This window comes from Lissotriton vulgaris, chromosome 8 (assembly GCF_964263255.1).
Source record: "Lissotriton vulgaris chromosome 8, aLisVul1.2, whole genome shotgun sequence".
NCBI lineage: Eukaryota > Metazoa > Chordata > Amphibia > Caudata > Salamandridae > Lissotriton > Lissotriton vulgaris.
Window position 1 is genome coordinate 1,372,308,015 of NC_141696.1, and position 16,897 is coordinate 1,372,324,911.

Sequence of the window (16,897 nt, forward strand, 5' to 3'; positions counted from 1 at the left end):
AGTTTCCATCCACGCAAGGTTTACTAAGCTTCAAGTTTAAAATGACAAACCTCACACTCTTGGTTGATGGGTTCGCTGGAGTGCTAGGTAGTTACTGCTGGAACAGGGGAGGGTGCCCAGATCTAATGCCCCTACCTGAAATGTAAATAACCTGAAGACAACACTAAGAGGAGGAATTTTCAATATCTTTGACGACCTAAACCATACCTCATAGCACTATCTCTTAGGTATTTGTGACTTTATAGAAACACACACGGGTCGTAAGTGGATTAAGGGGCGTGGCTACGTTTTTTTACAAAATCATTTCTCTTGCCAATTGATTAGGCGTCACAATATCAAGCGGGTCAATAGGTGACAAGCTCGTGGTAGGATCTGCCCTTTACGCTTCCAAACATGTATACCTCCCATTGTCACCAGAATTTCTTGATTAGATCCTAAGATTGACATTCCAGCTCTCTTCCATACAGATCCTGCTCTCAAATACTTTGAGTATGCTAACCGTTGTAGGAGACTTCAATAATAAGTTTTCACAAGTCTAATCCTTGGAAGACTAGAGGAAATGTGACCGGTACTTGGGAACCTCACAGAGATAATACCTTTCTCTGAGCCAGTCGACTTAAAGAATGTGTGAAATGATCACAACTAACGAAATTCTGTTTTGCTTTTGTCCAGACATTAACTCTGTGTTTCCAAGGCTTGACCCGTTATTTCTACCAGAAACAAAACACTGGCTAGTCGGTATGCATTTTTGCAGGGAAAATGCATGCTAGTTGGTAAGGCTTATTACTTTAGGGAAAAAGTCTTGGATTATATAGTACTTGTAATGCCTACGACTTAATCGATCCACATGTATGAGAACTTCTAGGTCTTGTGGCAAGAGACGATTTCACCTCCTATGGTGTGTAGACAGACTATGGAAAGTGGTAATGACCAAGAGGGTAGAAACTGAAGCATTTCTTATAATTAGGAGCACCCTTCTTGTATTGACCACCAGAGACCTGGATGAAAGTCTAATGATTTGGGGGATGTATAAATCACTAGAGGGAATTCTCACTGGAATGAAGATTATAGGAACAATTCCCTTGAAACATATGAATATCCAAGCAAGTCTAGGAATCAAATGGCATAGCTGGACAGGCACCAGACTGGCAAGGTTCACAGATGATTGAGAAATTAAATCTATTTTCGCAATCTTTTCTAAATCTGCATATGTTCAGAGCAGTGTGTTGAGGCATATCATGACTCTAAGAGAATTAACCCCTTATGAAAATCACATTCCAGGACAAAGACCTAGTCAAAGTTTCAGTTTAATGTACGAAAAAAGGTACCAACTATGATATTGGTTGTTCCCAAAAAGCAGCACTCAGATGATGGTGCCTAACTGATGTTCATGGTACTTAGATAAAATGAAGCTAAGGTACATGCGAGGAAGCTATCAAATGGAATTCTGAGGTTCGTGTCTAAACTACTTGGATGAGATTAACTGTTAGCTAGATGTTGGGTCAACTGACCCCGAGAATATCCCATTGATTACTGTTCTGATTCCAAAAGATTGGTAATTCATTGATCGTAGTATTCTTGGACTCCGAGAATGCTGAGAAAATGTGAGCTAGATGTTCAAAACTTGTCCAAAATTCCACTTACTGTTCTAGTCTAAGCATTTCTGTGTGGTGCTGTATCAGCAGGGGGAAGAGGATGCAGTGTAGATGGAAGGGTGCATTCTCTGTTGCATTGTTTACCTGTAGGCAAAATAAACGGAGTCTACGTTTATCCTGGGATTACTAACCTAACTGGCTGGTGCTCCAGACTATTGTTGGTGTACATGCGGAAATCAGTTCTGCAGGATAATTACTGAAGAGCATGATCGGGGAAGCGCAGTCGGCACACTATAAATAGCTGCAGTTTATAAACCCTGATCACAGTGGAACGGATCTGTTTGCCATTATGTTGGTGTTGTATGGCGATAACTAGTGTAGTGTTGATATTTTCTGTAATATGCATTTGTTTAGGATGCATGTGGTAGTGTTGTGCCTTTGTGATATGGTATGTGAGGCAGTTTGTTTAAGGTGATGATGCAGTGTATAATCAATGGTTGGATAGTGTAGGTAATGATGACGTTTGAAGATGTGGGGTGTAGTATCCATATAGGTGTGTAAACAATAAGTGGGGGTGATGTGGCTGCATGGAGAGTGTGGGGTGAAAGTAGCATCAACTGCAGTTGTTAATGTATGGAATATGCTTTGCTTTAGTAGAATGTAACATTTTGGAACGTTCTGTGAAAGTGAAGGAATTTTGTAATTGGAGGCTATGAAAAGGAAAAGGAAGTAGGTGCACAGCAATAGTAAACCAAAGTTCATAGAAGTCTGTTCAGCTTTGGGTGCTCTCAAGGGTGGTGCTTCCGTCAAAGCGCCAAAAGTTCATGAAGACTGGTAGTGTACGCAAAACAATGCAAATACATCCCCTGGTGAGGCACTTCGTATGTGATCATAAAAATGATTCAAAGAAGTTGTGATCCAAGTACTGTGTTTTATTCACAGATATTCAAGTTAGTGACTTATCGGTGATATTAACAGCATATCAATCCATAGCATAATTTCATTCCTTCAAGAAGATAAGTGTGAACTCCTCCAATGCATTTCGGGCAGGGGGCCCTTTGTCACGGAGCGCTGTAAGGAAGATGGGTAGGGGTAAGCAATGCGGTAACAATGGGTATGTGATGTTATCAATTAAAATGCCGATCAATGGGGTTGTGTGATGAGCAATTGAAATGAAAATAAAGTACATCCGAGTTATGAGCTAGAGGGGTGGTGAAGGGTATGGGAATCTGAAAGGGCGTGTGGGGAAATTAGGTCGCGTGAGGGTGATGGGGTGAGGAATAGGATGAAATGCTACCGCGCCTACAGCGCGACGTAATTGGAGGCTAAACATTAAGTTTAATTCCTGAGATTGATTCATGGAAGCAGCGCAAGTGCGGCAAACATGACCTTAGCTGAACTTGGAAAAGCTCCAACTTTCCCATAATTTTTTGTTTTTGTTTTTAGGTCTCGCGACCTATCAATGCGCACAAGCGCATTGAGCGGAGCGAGAATTCATGTCGTCAAAATCCTCTTTAAACCACGGGCTTTCAGCCGCGGTTTTCTTTCAGTTCACGTGAATCACGTGATTAAACATGCACGCGCATCGGCAGCATTTCTCCTGCACAAGGCTCGCAAAAGGCTCTCCTCCCTCCCCACATCAAAGGCATCAATCACCCTCCCACAGGCTTCCCCAGCGCTGCCCCGCCCCCTGCTTCACGGCCAGGCCATCTGTTCCCTGCCAGACCTCTCACAACTCTGTCACAGCATGCCTGTGTACTTCAAAGGCTTATCACTTCACACGGCCGCAGGCCATGCAACCAGAGCACTTCAGTTGGTGCGCAGGCCCCCTCCCAGCACTGCCTTGTTACTCTCGGCAGCCGTGACTCCCTAAACACTTTTTATATTTAATTAGCAGCAGCATTTCTCCTGCGCCAGGCCGCATCAAAGGCTCTGTGCCACTTTCACCCACACAGCACCGCTTTCAGACACGCAACGCACATGCCTGTGTACTTCAAAGGCTTATCACTTCACACGGCCGCAGGCCGTGCAACCAGAGTACTTCAGTAGGTGCGCAGCCCCCCTCCCAGCACTGCCTTGTTACACTTGGCAGCCGTGACTCCCTAAACACTTTTTATATTTAATCAGCAGCAGCAGCATTTCTCCTGCGCCAGGCCACATTAAAGGCTCTGTGCCACTTTCACCCACACAGCACCACTTTCAGACACGCAACGCCACTCACACCCACGCAAGCCCACATTCACCCATGCAACACCACACTCACCCACGCAACGCCACTCACGCAACCCCACTCACCCACGCAACCCCACTCACCCACGCAACCCCACTCACCCACGCAACCCCACTCACCCACGCAACCCCACTCGTCCACGCAACCCCACTCGTCCACGCAACCCCACTCGTCCACGCAACCCCACTCGTCCACGCAACCCCACTCGCCCACGCAACGCCACTCGCCCACGCAACGCCACTCGCCCACGCAACGCCACTCGCCCACGCAACGCCACTCGCCCACGCAACGCCACTCGCCCACGCAACGCCACTCGCCCACGCAACGCCACTCGCCCACGCAACGCCACTCGCCCACGCAACGCCACTCGCCCACGCAACGCCACTCGCCCACGCAACGCCACTCACTCACTCGTCCACGCAACGCCACTCACTCACTCGTCCACGCAACGCCACTCACTCACTCGTCCACGCAACGCCACTCACTCACTCGTCCACGCAACGCCACTCACTCACTCGTCCACGCAACGCCACTCACTCACTCGTCCACGCAACGCCACTCACTCACTCGTCCACGCAACGCCACTCACTCACTCGTCCACGCAACGCCACTTTCACCCACGCAACGCCACTTTCACCCACACTGTGCAGTGCACAATAGGTCTCGCAGTAGGAAAGTTGGAGCTATTAGTTTTGTAAATGACAAAGCCCTTTATGTTTTTAAAATGAAAACAAAAATAAAAGGCATTGTTATTTGCAATTGTAATAGCTCCAACTTTCCTACTGCGAGACCTATTGGCAACGCCAGTGCTTGTTAATGTTTATGAATGAAATAAAATATTTATCATTTGAGTATTTGTTCGATTAATGCTTATTTCTGCATCTTTTGTGGTTTATGCAATCAAATGCTTAGGCTAGTGCCGCAGCTTCCAGTAATGACTTAGTGGAGGTCACCAGGCTTCCTCTAATGATTAAGTGGGGGTCCACATAAAGGTTAAGAACCACTGGATTAGGGTATATGTGGTGGTTTAAGCTACAAGGTATATGTGTTGAAAAGCCCTCCATTTTGCCTCGTCTACCCTGCTGAGCCTGTTACTGTAGTCATCCGCTAAGCAGGGTTTAGTGCAAAAGAAGTCCCGCTACAAATGATTTACTCTAGTATTTTAATCTGTCCACAACCTTACCCCTTCAAACCTGGTTGGACAATCCTCCTCTATGCTCGTTCCCCTCCACTTGTCTACCCACCATAGTCTTACCATCTCTAACACCATCTTGGCAGTCAGTGCTCAAGTGAAGAAATTACAGGGGCTGAAAAAGGGATTCTTGAACTACCTTTCCCAGCCTTCCAGCCTTCCACCTTGAATACTTTCAAATAGATATTTAAATCCATTGGGGGTGGACAAGGAGTGCAAGGGAGAGAGAGGGAGCAGGCGAAGCGATGGGAGGGCGTGAGAAAGAGATGTACTCCTCTGTGCATAATATAAATTAATAAAAGAATACATATTTTTGAATACTTCTCCTATACTAACCACTAATTATGTTTTTCAGGCACCGGCTACTACCACGCTGAAAGTTCCTTGAATCATGGCTCAATTTTCAACACCTTTTGGGGGTAAGTTTTATTGTGGAAAGTTTTGCGTTTGTTGTATGATTGCTCATCATACATATGGTTTTATTTATTTAGGAGTTTTTATTGAGGGGTTTGGGGCTCCCTTCGGCTACCTCAAAGCTATATGAAATACAAAACGGAAGAGTTCAAGTTCATTCGTAGAAAGGCGGATACTTTTCAGTCTCTAACCAGGGTGTGGATGGTTTAGTTGAATGCATGCTGGAACAGCTCAGTTGTCATGGCCTTTCGTAGGCCCTTTCTGAAAAGGTTGTTCTTTGGTTCGGCTGTGAAGATTTTCTTAATTGATTCAACAATCTTGATCCATGAACTCCCTGGGATCTGCCTCTGTGATGAGCATGCAGAAGCAAATCGATTACCAACACCTTTATTTGGTGGGAGGGAAACTGGTACAACCTTCCTCTGTAGCGTCTATTAGCAGAATGACTTATCCGTCACCTCAACACTTAAATGCGCTCCCTGGATACACATTGCAAGCTTGAGGACCAAGCAAAAGTAAACACCATACTTCTCTCTCTTTAACAATTCTATATATATCTCTATATAAATATAGAGCTATATAAAACATTAAAAGTTATACCAGTAAGACACTAAAAAATAGATTCATAGAAAGTGTATGTTAAAATAAGCAAACTAGCATTGGAAATGCAATAAATCTCGCTTTTGTTTGTGTTAGAGCTATTGGCAAAGTAAATGGCAATATCTTTTACCTATGTTATGGGGTGTATGTATGTGAAATTGTGTGGGTTGGATTAGTTAGTTGTGTAATTGTGTGTCGTGGAATTGTGTGGAGTGGATTTGTGTAGTGGAATTGTGTGTCGTGGTGTGCTGTGGAATTGTGGATAGTAATTATATGGTATTGAGTGTGCTGGAATTATGTGGAGTGGGACTGTTATGGAGTGTTATTATGTGGAGTGGTATTTTGTGTTGTGGAGTGGTATGTAGTGAAGTTTAATTATGGTGTGTGCTGTTGAATTTGGTGGTAAATTGTGGAATTGTTTGGATTGGATGTTTGTGTTGTGTTATTGTGCTGTTTTGTATTATGTGGTTTCGTGTCGAATTAGGTGGTTTTGATTGGACATGTGGAGTTGAAGTGTGTATTGTGGAACTGTGTGGATAGCTTTACCTTTGTGGTGATGAAAAAGAACAAATAGGTAGGAGTTAAACTGCAGATCTGTGTGTTTGGGAGTTAAAAAAAACCGAATTAGCGCTATTGGCGGTGTAAATGTCTCTTACCTATCGTATTGGAGTAAATGTATGTGGTGTGCATTGGAATTATGTGGGTTAGATTGGAATTGTGTGGAGTGGTTTTGCATAGTTGAATTATGTGCATGGTGTGCAGTTGTATTATTTGGGTAGTAATTATGTGTTTGAGTGTACTGGAATTATGTGGAATTGTATTTTGTGTTGTGGAATGTTATGTAGCAGAGTTTAATGTGTGGAGTGCTGTTGAATTTTGAGTTATGATGTTGAAATATGTTTTGTGAATTGAATATATATGGTGTCTAGCGGAATTGTGTTGTGGAGTGGAATTGCAGGCCCTCCAGCGCTACAGGTACACCACTACATGAGACAATAGGAAGAGCACACACAGGCGAGCATAACCGAGAAGGGGGAGGGCGACAAAGAACAACTGCAGGAGGGGGATATGTACAGGAGGGAAACCACTGTCAAACATACATGGGCAAGGACAACTGGGCAGGGGAAGGGCGCCAAAGAGCAATTAAGGGGTAGAGTAGTACAGAGGGAACCTGCTCTTAAACATATGGTGCGCTGAACATATGGAGTGCTGAGTGCATTGAAACAGTAAATCCCAGAAGCGAGCACAATCAACAGTGGGAGCATTGTATGATTAGCCAGAAGCAGAAAATGCAACAACCACAAAAAGCATTCCCAAACAAGCAGATCCTATCAAATCCTATCAAAATGAGACATCGGTTCGCTTACTGAGAAATGAGCACAAATAAAAAAAAAAAAGAAAATCTGGAAAATATAGAGGGATAAATCTCAAGGTTTATTTTATCTATTTTATTGTGAAGGTTTTATATAGCACGGACCAGACCCTCGCGGGTATCAGAGCGCTTTACAGGGCAGATGTAAGAAACCAATACTAAACATCGGAAAAATATAAGTGATACCTATACATAGTGGTCGATAATACAACTAGCGAATAAAATATACTGAGATGCGAGTAGATCAGGTAAATTTGGCCACGAGAATCGATTTCACTTTTCTTTTGAAGGAAGCAGTGGAAGGTTCAGTCTTAATTCTGGGGACAAAGCATTCCAGATTCTAGGGGACATTCCTGAGAAGGTCTGGTTGTAAAGTCTTTTCTTGGCAAATCGTTGCGGTTTCAGAAGAGGATTCCTGGAGCTCAGGGATGATCTACTGCCACAAGAGACTACAAGTTTCTGGGCTAGATAACTCCCGAGTATTTGAGGACTGGGCAGGCATCTGTGATGGTCAGGATGACTAGTTTGGTTAGTTCACCAGTAAGCAAGGCGGAAGTGATCGACTGGAAGTTTTGAGGAGTATTGGCCCATGCAAGCAGTTACATGGTGTAAAATAATAAGTTGTGATTATTCTGTCCTAGACTGCCAGTGATCGGCATTAACAATTGGTGTCAAATGGGTTTGATAAGTGCTGACAAGTTGAGGCTCTTCCAGTGCCTTTTTGGTGTGGATGCTGAATATGAGACTTCTATGCTGAGTGGTCCTACGTGTGGCAGTGAACCCATCTAGAAATTCGATTAGATGTAACAGGTGGGTTCTTTGATGGGAGTGTAGCAATGTTTTGTATGCATGTGGTCTGAAACAATGTTACTTTATTTTTGTCTGTTTTTGTGTTTTTTTTTTTGTTTAGTATATTTTCCATGTATCACCTAAAAGTGACAAAGTGCAAATAGTCACAAGCTTCAATAACCAATTGTAGCCCTCTGTTTGCCATTCATGCAGCTTGAGTAATTTTGATGCAATTGATTTTGTCAATTCTCCAAGACATGGTACTGCATGCACTTTGGATCTCACATGAAGGGTGGTAACACACAATGTTTCGCTTCCACATAAATTTGGTCTGCCTGGGACATTGATCAAAATTTCTTAGATACAATTTAATTCAGCACAGTGGGCTTCAATTTTCATGAGATTTGTAAAGAGGTCAGTGTAGTTATAGAGTACCATTGGGAGTCTAGGCTTTTTCATCCCTGTAATGGCCTGCTCTAATTCCAGGGCTCGGCTGGCATGCTACAGTTTGAGTGCAATAGGTTTGCATCCGAACAAATGAGCTACCTTTAGGATTAGCAGAAGCTGCACATTGTTGCCGGCTAGGCTAGCTATACCATTTCTATAACTATCTCCTGATCAATTGGGCACCCAGGTCAACTTTACCGCAGGAGGAAAGCCCAACCTCCATTTATAGCCACACCATTCTCCAAGAATAGATTTCAGGTGAAAATAGAATTCTGCCCATGTCCTGTTAGGCATTAAGCTAAATGCGAGAGTATAATGGAAGGCAAATTATGTATTGCTTTTTTGTTATGTAAGGTGATGAAACATTTTTTTACATGTAGCTACTAACTTTACACAGATTTGGTAAGGAGATAGCCATTCTTCCACCCTTGGTTTCAACTTCATGGTGAAGTAATTGTGTACTGTTGTGAAATAAGGGATCTAACCTTTTGGAAGGCTTTGTGTATCGGTGGCTATTTTGCAACAAGAACTTTTTTAGTATCTGGTTATAGACCACTTCAGCTGTCTACGGTATATCACAGATGCGAACAGACATTGGTTTTGCCAATGATTGTTATCCTTTAGAAAAAGAGGCAAAAGCTTGTCCGTTTAGAAATTTTGTTTAATCATGCTTATGCTATGCTATGCTATGCTATGCTATTATTAGGTTCTCAAATTGCAATGTTTCATGCCACACTGTGACTCTACCAGGTGTGGGCTAAGCCAGTCTCTAAAGGGTTAAATATTAAGGATTAATAGACTTACAGACACGTTCTGCTTCCACCTCTGTTGAGAAGGGTTACAGCTACCTTTTAGACATTGAAGTCACTTTAGTGAATTCACTCCCTCACTTAGAGACCTTCGGTTCCTTATCTGTGTAACTACCCCCTTAAAGATGCTCAAGCTAAAATCTAAGTCTTTATTTTCGTCTCGGCGAAATTATGCCTTGTATGCTGTACATAGACATATTTGTTGTAATGATTGTTATTAGTTCGTTTTTTAAAACCATTAATAAGTGGAGGTTGTAAAGAACATCTGCATGATGGAAATCCAGATAAGCATTAATCAGAGGCTTTGGCAGGCTTGAAGGAATAACTGAACAATTGCTTTCCATGATATGAATGCTCTTTTGACTAGATGATAGCCCAGGATGATAGGTGGGTTATGTATGGGCTCTGCTAGATTATGTCTCACATGAACCACTGCACAACTGGACAGCTTGATAGCAAATTGGCTAATTGGAGGAAACAATATCCTTAATAGCTCCTTGGCGTAAACTACGAAGAAACACAAAAATTTGCTGCGTTAAACAACAAACACAAATTTGATACCCTATCTCTTTTGGATGGGGCTTGTTAACTGTTTAACTAGTGTCTTGCTAAAAGTTATTCACTCTTGATGTCTTTATTAATCTGTCTTTCTGATGGAGACTTGTTAATCATAGATTCCTCACCATTTCATTCTCCGTCTCCTGAGAGTACACAAGGGTGTCATTGTGCCGATTCCTAATCCAACCCCTTGCCAGCACAATATTTTTTAATTTTTTTGGTCCAGGACAATTGTTCAAAAAATTAAAGCATTCTAGAAGGTGAGGCTATGCATTTTTTGCACAACATTGGCTTCCTCTGACACGTCTAGAGGCCTCCCATATGATCTCTTGCTGGTGGGACCTCACCCAACACCATTTGGGCCCTCTGTATCTCTTCCTGGATCCGTTCCAGCTTCGGTGCTGAACATCATCTCAGCGCCACGCCTCACGGCAGAGCGTGATGCACAGCCGCTGAATGACACCACCCAACCCATAATGCTGTCCGACTCCTAGATGGCACCGTACCGACCTGGACTGAGGCAGCGCTTGATGCTGCTTATTACGGTACACACACACACACCAATCCTTCTGAGGCACACTGTGCCCTTTCCTAAAGGAATACATCTTATACATGAACTTTTTGGGACAGATTTCGATAATAGCATGTACGATACTGGTGATTTTGCTCAGGCTTACCATGAGGATAACTGACATGAGCCAAGATACCTGTGTACTGCTCACTTCTCCAGACACTAGATTGCTCTCATCTGTAGGTCTTACCACTGAAGAGTGCTACATTTTCCATGAAGCTGCTGAAGTCTTAGATCTAGAGGTCCCCGCTCAGGAGGTTAAAACTAAAGTATTGACTAAGATGCTTCAACTGGGTCCGACTAGTTCTGAGCTCTTACTTCTCTTTAATAAGGCCCTCACAGGCACCCTCTTAGGACATTGGGCTAAGCCCTGTTCAGGGACCCCGGTCTACCGCCTGATGGCTCATCGTCCTCACCCTGCATCTGGGGGTCCTGCTTTTCTGACCCAGCATCCTTCACCTCGGAGCTTGGTGGTGCAGGATTTCGCCAGAAAGGTAAACCCAAATGCATTTCTCACTACTCCTCCGGACCGTGAATCCCTTCCACGGTATTAAGACATTTTGGAAGGAAGTTTCCTCATCTAAGTGTCGCATTACAGTGTAGGAATGCTGGTTTCCTCCCAGGGTGTTTTACACACACACTGCTTATTGCACCCGCTTACTGAGGGTTTGCCAGTCATCCCAAAGAAGGCTCATGCCATCTTTTGGGGGACGTTCATGATGGGCGTGATGCAGCCAAGTTCATGATTTGTTGCGAGGTTCATTCCATTGACTCTGTGGGCAGAGCCACTGGCATCACTGTGGCCATCCATGAGCATGCTTGGATATGGCCCCTGTCTTTTCGGGAGATGTTAGGCTAGTCTGATGGACATGCTGTGTGACATCTCCTGTCTGTTTAGGTATATGGCAGATTCAGCTCTGGAGTGTTTTAACCCCTTCGAGGCTGATGACGAGCTGGGCTCGTCATGGTGTAGCCTCCTCAAACACTGATGACGAGCCCAGCTCGTCATGAACAATGGGAATTTTAAAGGATCAGCGCAGGAGGAAAATAACACTAGCATCGATGGTGTTAAAGAAGGCAGGGCCATACTGTGTTCCTTTTGCCCGTTTGCACTGCCATGCCAACCACACTTAGTTTCACTCCCATCTGTGGCTATGGTAGGGGCATTCCACATCGGCAACAGCTGAAACCGACTCATCAATCTCATCAGCCCTTTCGTGACCAGGCTACCAACAGATCTCATGGACATCATAGAGAATATGGCCCAATCAGCTACCCTTCCAGCTGCCGTAGCCCCTAAGCGTTCTTAGCGTGTCCTTGGAGACACACAGCCACCATGCAGGAGGCGGGATCCAGCACTTTGTCAGGATGGCAGGCCATTACCTCAGACAAGTGCGTGTTGCATATCATCCGGCGTGGTGAATCGTTACCACTTCTCGAAACCTCTGATGGCGTTTCCACAATTATCAGAACAGCGCCGTTATTTCTTTTCCGGTAAGAAATGAAGGCTCTTTTGGTCAAAGAAGCTATAAAGAGGGTACCAACACCAGAAGTAGGTTGTGGATGCCATTCCGACTACTTTCTGGTGTCAAAAGGTCCCTGTTTTAGACCTTTGCCCTCTCAATGCCATTTTCCGGAGGGAAAAATAAAGATACTCACCTTGGCCCAGGTATTATGTACCCTGCACCCTGCAAACTGGATTGTAACCCTGGAACTATACAACACTGATTTTCACATCTGCGTCCAGAAGGCCCGCAGGCATTAACAGCAATTCATGGTAGGTGCATTTCCTGGTTGCTGTGTTTCCCTTTGACCTCCTCAGCGCCTCTTGGGTGTTCACAATAGAGATAGCGTGGTTGCAGCTCGCCATAAGAGGTCATGCGCTGCGGTCTTATCCAACCTTGATAACTCGCTGCTGAAGGCCGGCTGTCCCCAGATATTTGTTACCCACATCCAGACTACAGCTAACCTTTTAACATTGTTGGGGTTCACTATTAATGTGCAGATGTCCTGCCCGATCCCTTCACAGTTGCTCCCTTTCATCTGAGCCATTCGTGACATGGCACATACATCACCCCCCACAGGAGCGGAGAGCCTAGGACATTCGGGTTAGGATCCTGATGTTTCAGCCTTGGTCCTGCATTTCAGTGATGATGACTCTGTGGCTGCTCTGACTAGCGTGATTCAGGAGGCCACCAGTCTGTCACCCCCAGATAGCATGTGAAGTCTCTGCAGTTTGATTTGAAAACAGTGGGCACAGCACTGGGGAAATCTCTCATTTAAAATCCAGATTTCAGAGTAGACTGCAAAATATTTGCAGTGGTGGCTACTGGACCACGATTGGGTCACATGCAGACCTCTTTCCCCTACCTTCCTAGAACGAACAGTGATTACTGATGCCTCACTTTCGTGTTGCATGGCTATTTGGGAGAGCCCTCTAGTGCCTGGCAGAGGCCCAACTGTGATACATTTTCTACGATTGAAAGCCTTCAAAACAAAACAACCACCATGTGATACTACAACAAGCAGGAGAGAGTGGGGTTGTGGACCCTGTGCTAAGACACATGGCACGAAAACTAGGGTGAGCAAGCTACAGGCCCTCTATTAACAGCAGCGGCCCATGCAGGTAAGAGCGACGGGCTCGTGGTTGACAGATGACCACAAGGGGAAATTAAATAAATAATTAAGTTTCCATTGTCATCGTCTGTCAAAATTCCCCCCAACCCGGCCCCACCACCCTTACCGGCTTAGGCCGCAGCTGTCTATTAACCCTCCTTATACAACTTTCTACCCAGACAAGTTGGTTCCTAGGACACCTGCCTCCTTTTTGCCAACGTTTGTGACTTCTATTTCATCGGGCAACCCATTACTCTCCTGACACTCTTTGTTTGCCTCACCCCTGTAAGGAGGAAGAGAGATTACATTGGCTAAATCTAAAACGGGTTATTTGGTTTTACATCAGTCATACCAGAGAACACCGTGTGGATGATAAGCTTTTTATTGGATTCACTGGGGCAAAGAAAGGCAAGGTAGTGCAAAGGAGTACAGTCTCTCACTGGATCGTGTTCTGCATTAAAATCTTCTACACGTTGTTGGTTAAAAAGGAGCCTCTGTAAGGCTTGTGCGCTCAATCCTACAGAAATGTTTGGTTTGAGCATGTTCACAGACCAACCACCTGCTTTAGTATCTATTCGCTAGGGAATCTGCAGTTAGAAGTCTCTGAGAAGAACAAGTTATTCACTTTTGGTGACACTCTTTCACGTAGAGACTATCTACCTGCAGATTCCCCACTGACCCTCTCTTCCTGTGAACAGGATTCTTTTCCACCTAAAAAGGTTCGAAGTAATATTTCTGTACATTGGTTGCAACCAATCATTGCAGGTGCGAACAAATCAGAAAGTAACTGATGTCAGTTTTCATGGGTGGGACCTATGTAGGCCTGCAAATGTCACTTCCGGTGCAGAACGTGGCCGTTGCGGAGCCACCACCGCATAGGGGTGACTACTTAATATTTTCAGGATCCAGTCTGACTCCTACGGAAATATTCAGAAGTTGACTCTGCTTTTATATGGTCTATACTAAAAAAAAGAGATTTACTTAAGGTAAGTACCTTGGTCTATTAACCTCTTGGCCAATTATTTTGTCATGTATGCAAATGGGCTCTTTAGGATATCAAAAGCTACTGTTCACAGAGGATTACATGGATCCACCTGGGCCAATGCAGGTGAAGTGTTATCGGTATGTTAATGTTCTTCACTAATGCAATCAAGACTCCCCAGTATGGCAAAGACCTGTAACTTTAGGACTACATACCAATAATCCTGAGTGTGAATTTCAACAGCTAACCAGAAAATTGAAATAGCCATGTTATAGTTCCTTCTCTCATCAATATTATTAAACCAGTCCAAAATCAGGAGAACATGCATCATATCCCCTGAGTATATTGTAGCTTGGATTAGCAAATGTTTGTAGCAACACAAATGTTAATCATGCAGCACACACGTGGGTTTTTGGTGTTTTGATGGGGTACTTTATTTTTTTAGCATTAATTAACTATCATAAAATATAGTCCGTGTTGGAAATGGTCCTTTCTGTATGGTCACCCCCAAACCTTATGCCTTCCTCCTCTCCTGTATAATTAATTATTGTTTTCTTGGCTCTTGAAATCTGGCCACTTTACCACTGCTAACCAGTTCTAAAGTGCATGTGCTCTCTCCCTAAAATGTGTTACCATTGGCTTCTACACAATTGGCCTATTTAAATTACTTACAAGTCCCTAGTAATGGACATGTGCCCAGGGCCTCTACATTAAATGCTACTAGGGGGCCTGCGGCACTGATTGTGCCACCCATTTAAGTAGTCTTTTTAAACATGTCTCAGGCCTGCCATTGCATTGCCTGTGTGTGCAGTTTTAAACTGCCATGTTGACCTGGCAAGTTGACCTCTTGCCAGGACCAAACCTTCCTTTTTAGTACATCCTAGGGTAAACCCTGAACAGTCCAGAGGGCAGTGTATTTAAAAAGTATGACATGTATTTTTCAGTTTTACATGTCCTCGTAGTGAAAAACGTCTCCTTGGCGGCTTTATCAGCCAGTGAATTACCTTCAACGTGTACGCCTACAGTCTGATGACTCAATGTGTGAATTACATGAGCCTGTGGCAAGCCTTTTTTCACTCTGCCACTTGTTCCCACACCAACGTGTGCTTTATTGTGTAACCTTTGGAATCTCTAAACCCATTCTGACCCAAATAGTGGAGATATTCATTGTATGACTGGACACAGTAAAACAAATTGCACACAATGAGTGGGGGGAATTCCCGCTCTGTATTTTCTAGTGCCAGTATCAGGGCTTTCAGTTCTGCCTTCTGTGCTGTGCAATCTCCAAGAGACTGCATCTGTGTATTGCTAGGACAGAGCTTGCCATCCAGCACACGTCCTTTCACAATCAAACATGCTGCACTGTATGTTTACTTCCTATGGCGTGCTGTGCAGATCTGTCTGTGTAGATGATGTATTCATACTGATATAGAGGCATAATTTAATTTCGGGAGAAGATATTCTTGTTTGTACTGCAGGAATGCTTGTGTTTTTAATGTAGAATCAAATGTGCAGTCTGCATCTGCTGCAGTGAGAGGATTCGCCCATTCTATCCATTGTGGATGCAATGCTTTTGCATTTGGAACACTTGCTTTTGTAACAACCTCCAAGGTTGATACTGGAGTCATGACAATTATGCGTTTCCCCTGAGTTAGTGCTCTTTCTCTCACTATAGCTATCTGAACTGCTGTCAGTATTTTCTCAGTGGTTGCAAAACGCATTCCAGCGTTTGTGTACAAATGTGGTTTGTATGCTCTGGGTACTGTTTTGCCTTCCTTGAAGGTGTGGTAAGTGTACCCTGACTGATCTGTGACTACACGGATCACCAGATAGTGTTTACACATGTGTAGATGTTTTGAAGCTATCATATCCGCTTTTACGGAACTGAGAATTTGTGTTTTCCTGTATCCAATGTTGATCCGAGAAATCAGGTCTGATTAGGTCGTAGAAAGGTTTTACCTTTTCTGCGTAATCCAAAAGGTATGTTCTGCCAACATTTAGGAATCCTAAAAAGGAAAGTAAACGTTTCAGAGTTTTTGGAGGTTGGAGCAATGCACTTTAAAAAAAAGAAAAGAAAAAACTAGCTGCCAGGCTTTTTCCTTTACTTGATAACTCGTATCCCAAAAATAGGTAATTGAGGTGGGCAATCTTTGATTTTTTTTTTTTAAGTTACCTCTGAGGTTCGGCACTGAGGGCTACAAATGTATGTTGTACACCCTGTTCAAAGGATCCAATAACCTATTGTCCGTCAGATAAATATAATCAACATAAGAACAATGCCTCCTCATCACAATTTTGAATTAACTCTTATACTCTTGCTGAGAACAACCCTGGGCTATTCTTATATCCTTGGGGCAGTCTACCTGATTGGCGTTGAGAGCCAAGCACTGAAAATGCTGTCAAATATCTGCTTTCAGGCGCTATATTTTGGCAAAAGAATCCATTTGAGATATCTAGTATCTTTTATTTCTTCTGACGATGTTTTTCATTAATATGGCACTGTGTGCATTCTGTACTGCAAATGTTTTCGTACATGTGTTCAAATTCTTGTTGTCTAAAACCAGACGATATGAATTGCCGGGTTTCATTACAGGAAACAAAGGATTGTTCATTGAAGAGCTGCAATTTTTAATCATACCATGGTATTCAAGTTTATTTAGGATCTCCCGGACTTGCTTCTTTGCCTCATGATTTATTAGCTACTGCCTATGTGGTGTAGGAG

The 16,897-nt window shown here is 43.7% G+C and overlaps 1 protein-coding gene across 6 annotated transcripts in view; it reads left to right on the plus strand.

The window, feature by feature from the left end:
* The window catches only part of ITSN1 (intersectin 1), a 1,645,471-nt gene that overhangs the window by 109,094 nt on the left and 1,519,480 nt on the right, over window positions 1-16,897 (plus strand). For all 6 annotated transcript variants that reach the window (XM_086935345.1, XM_086935347.1, XM_086935346.1 and 3 more), the window contains exon 2: window positions 5,373-5,436. In XM_086935345.1, the coding sequence (XP_086791471.1) occupies window positions 5,409-5,436 (28 nt within the window). In that variant the 5' untranslated portion in view covers window positions 5,373-5,408. The remainder of the gene's footprint in view (window positions 1-5,372; window positions 5,437-16,897) is intronic.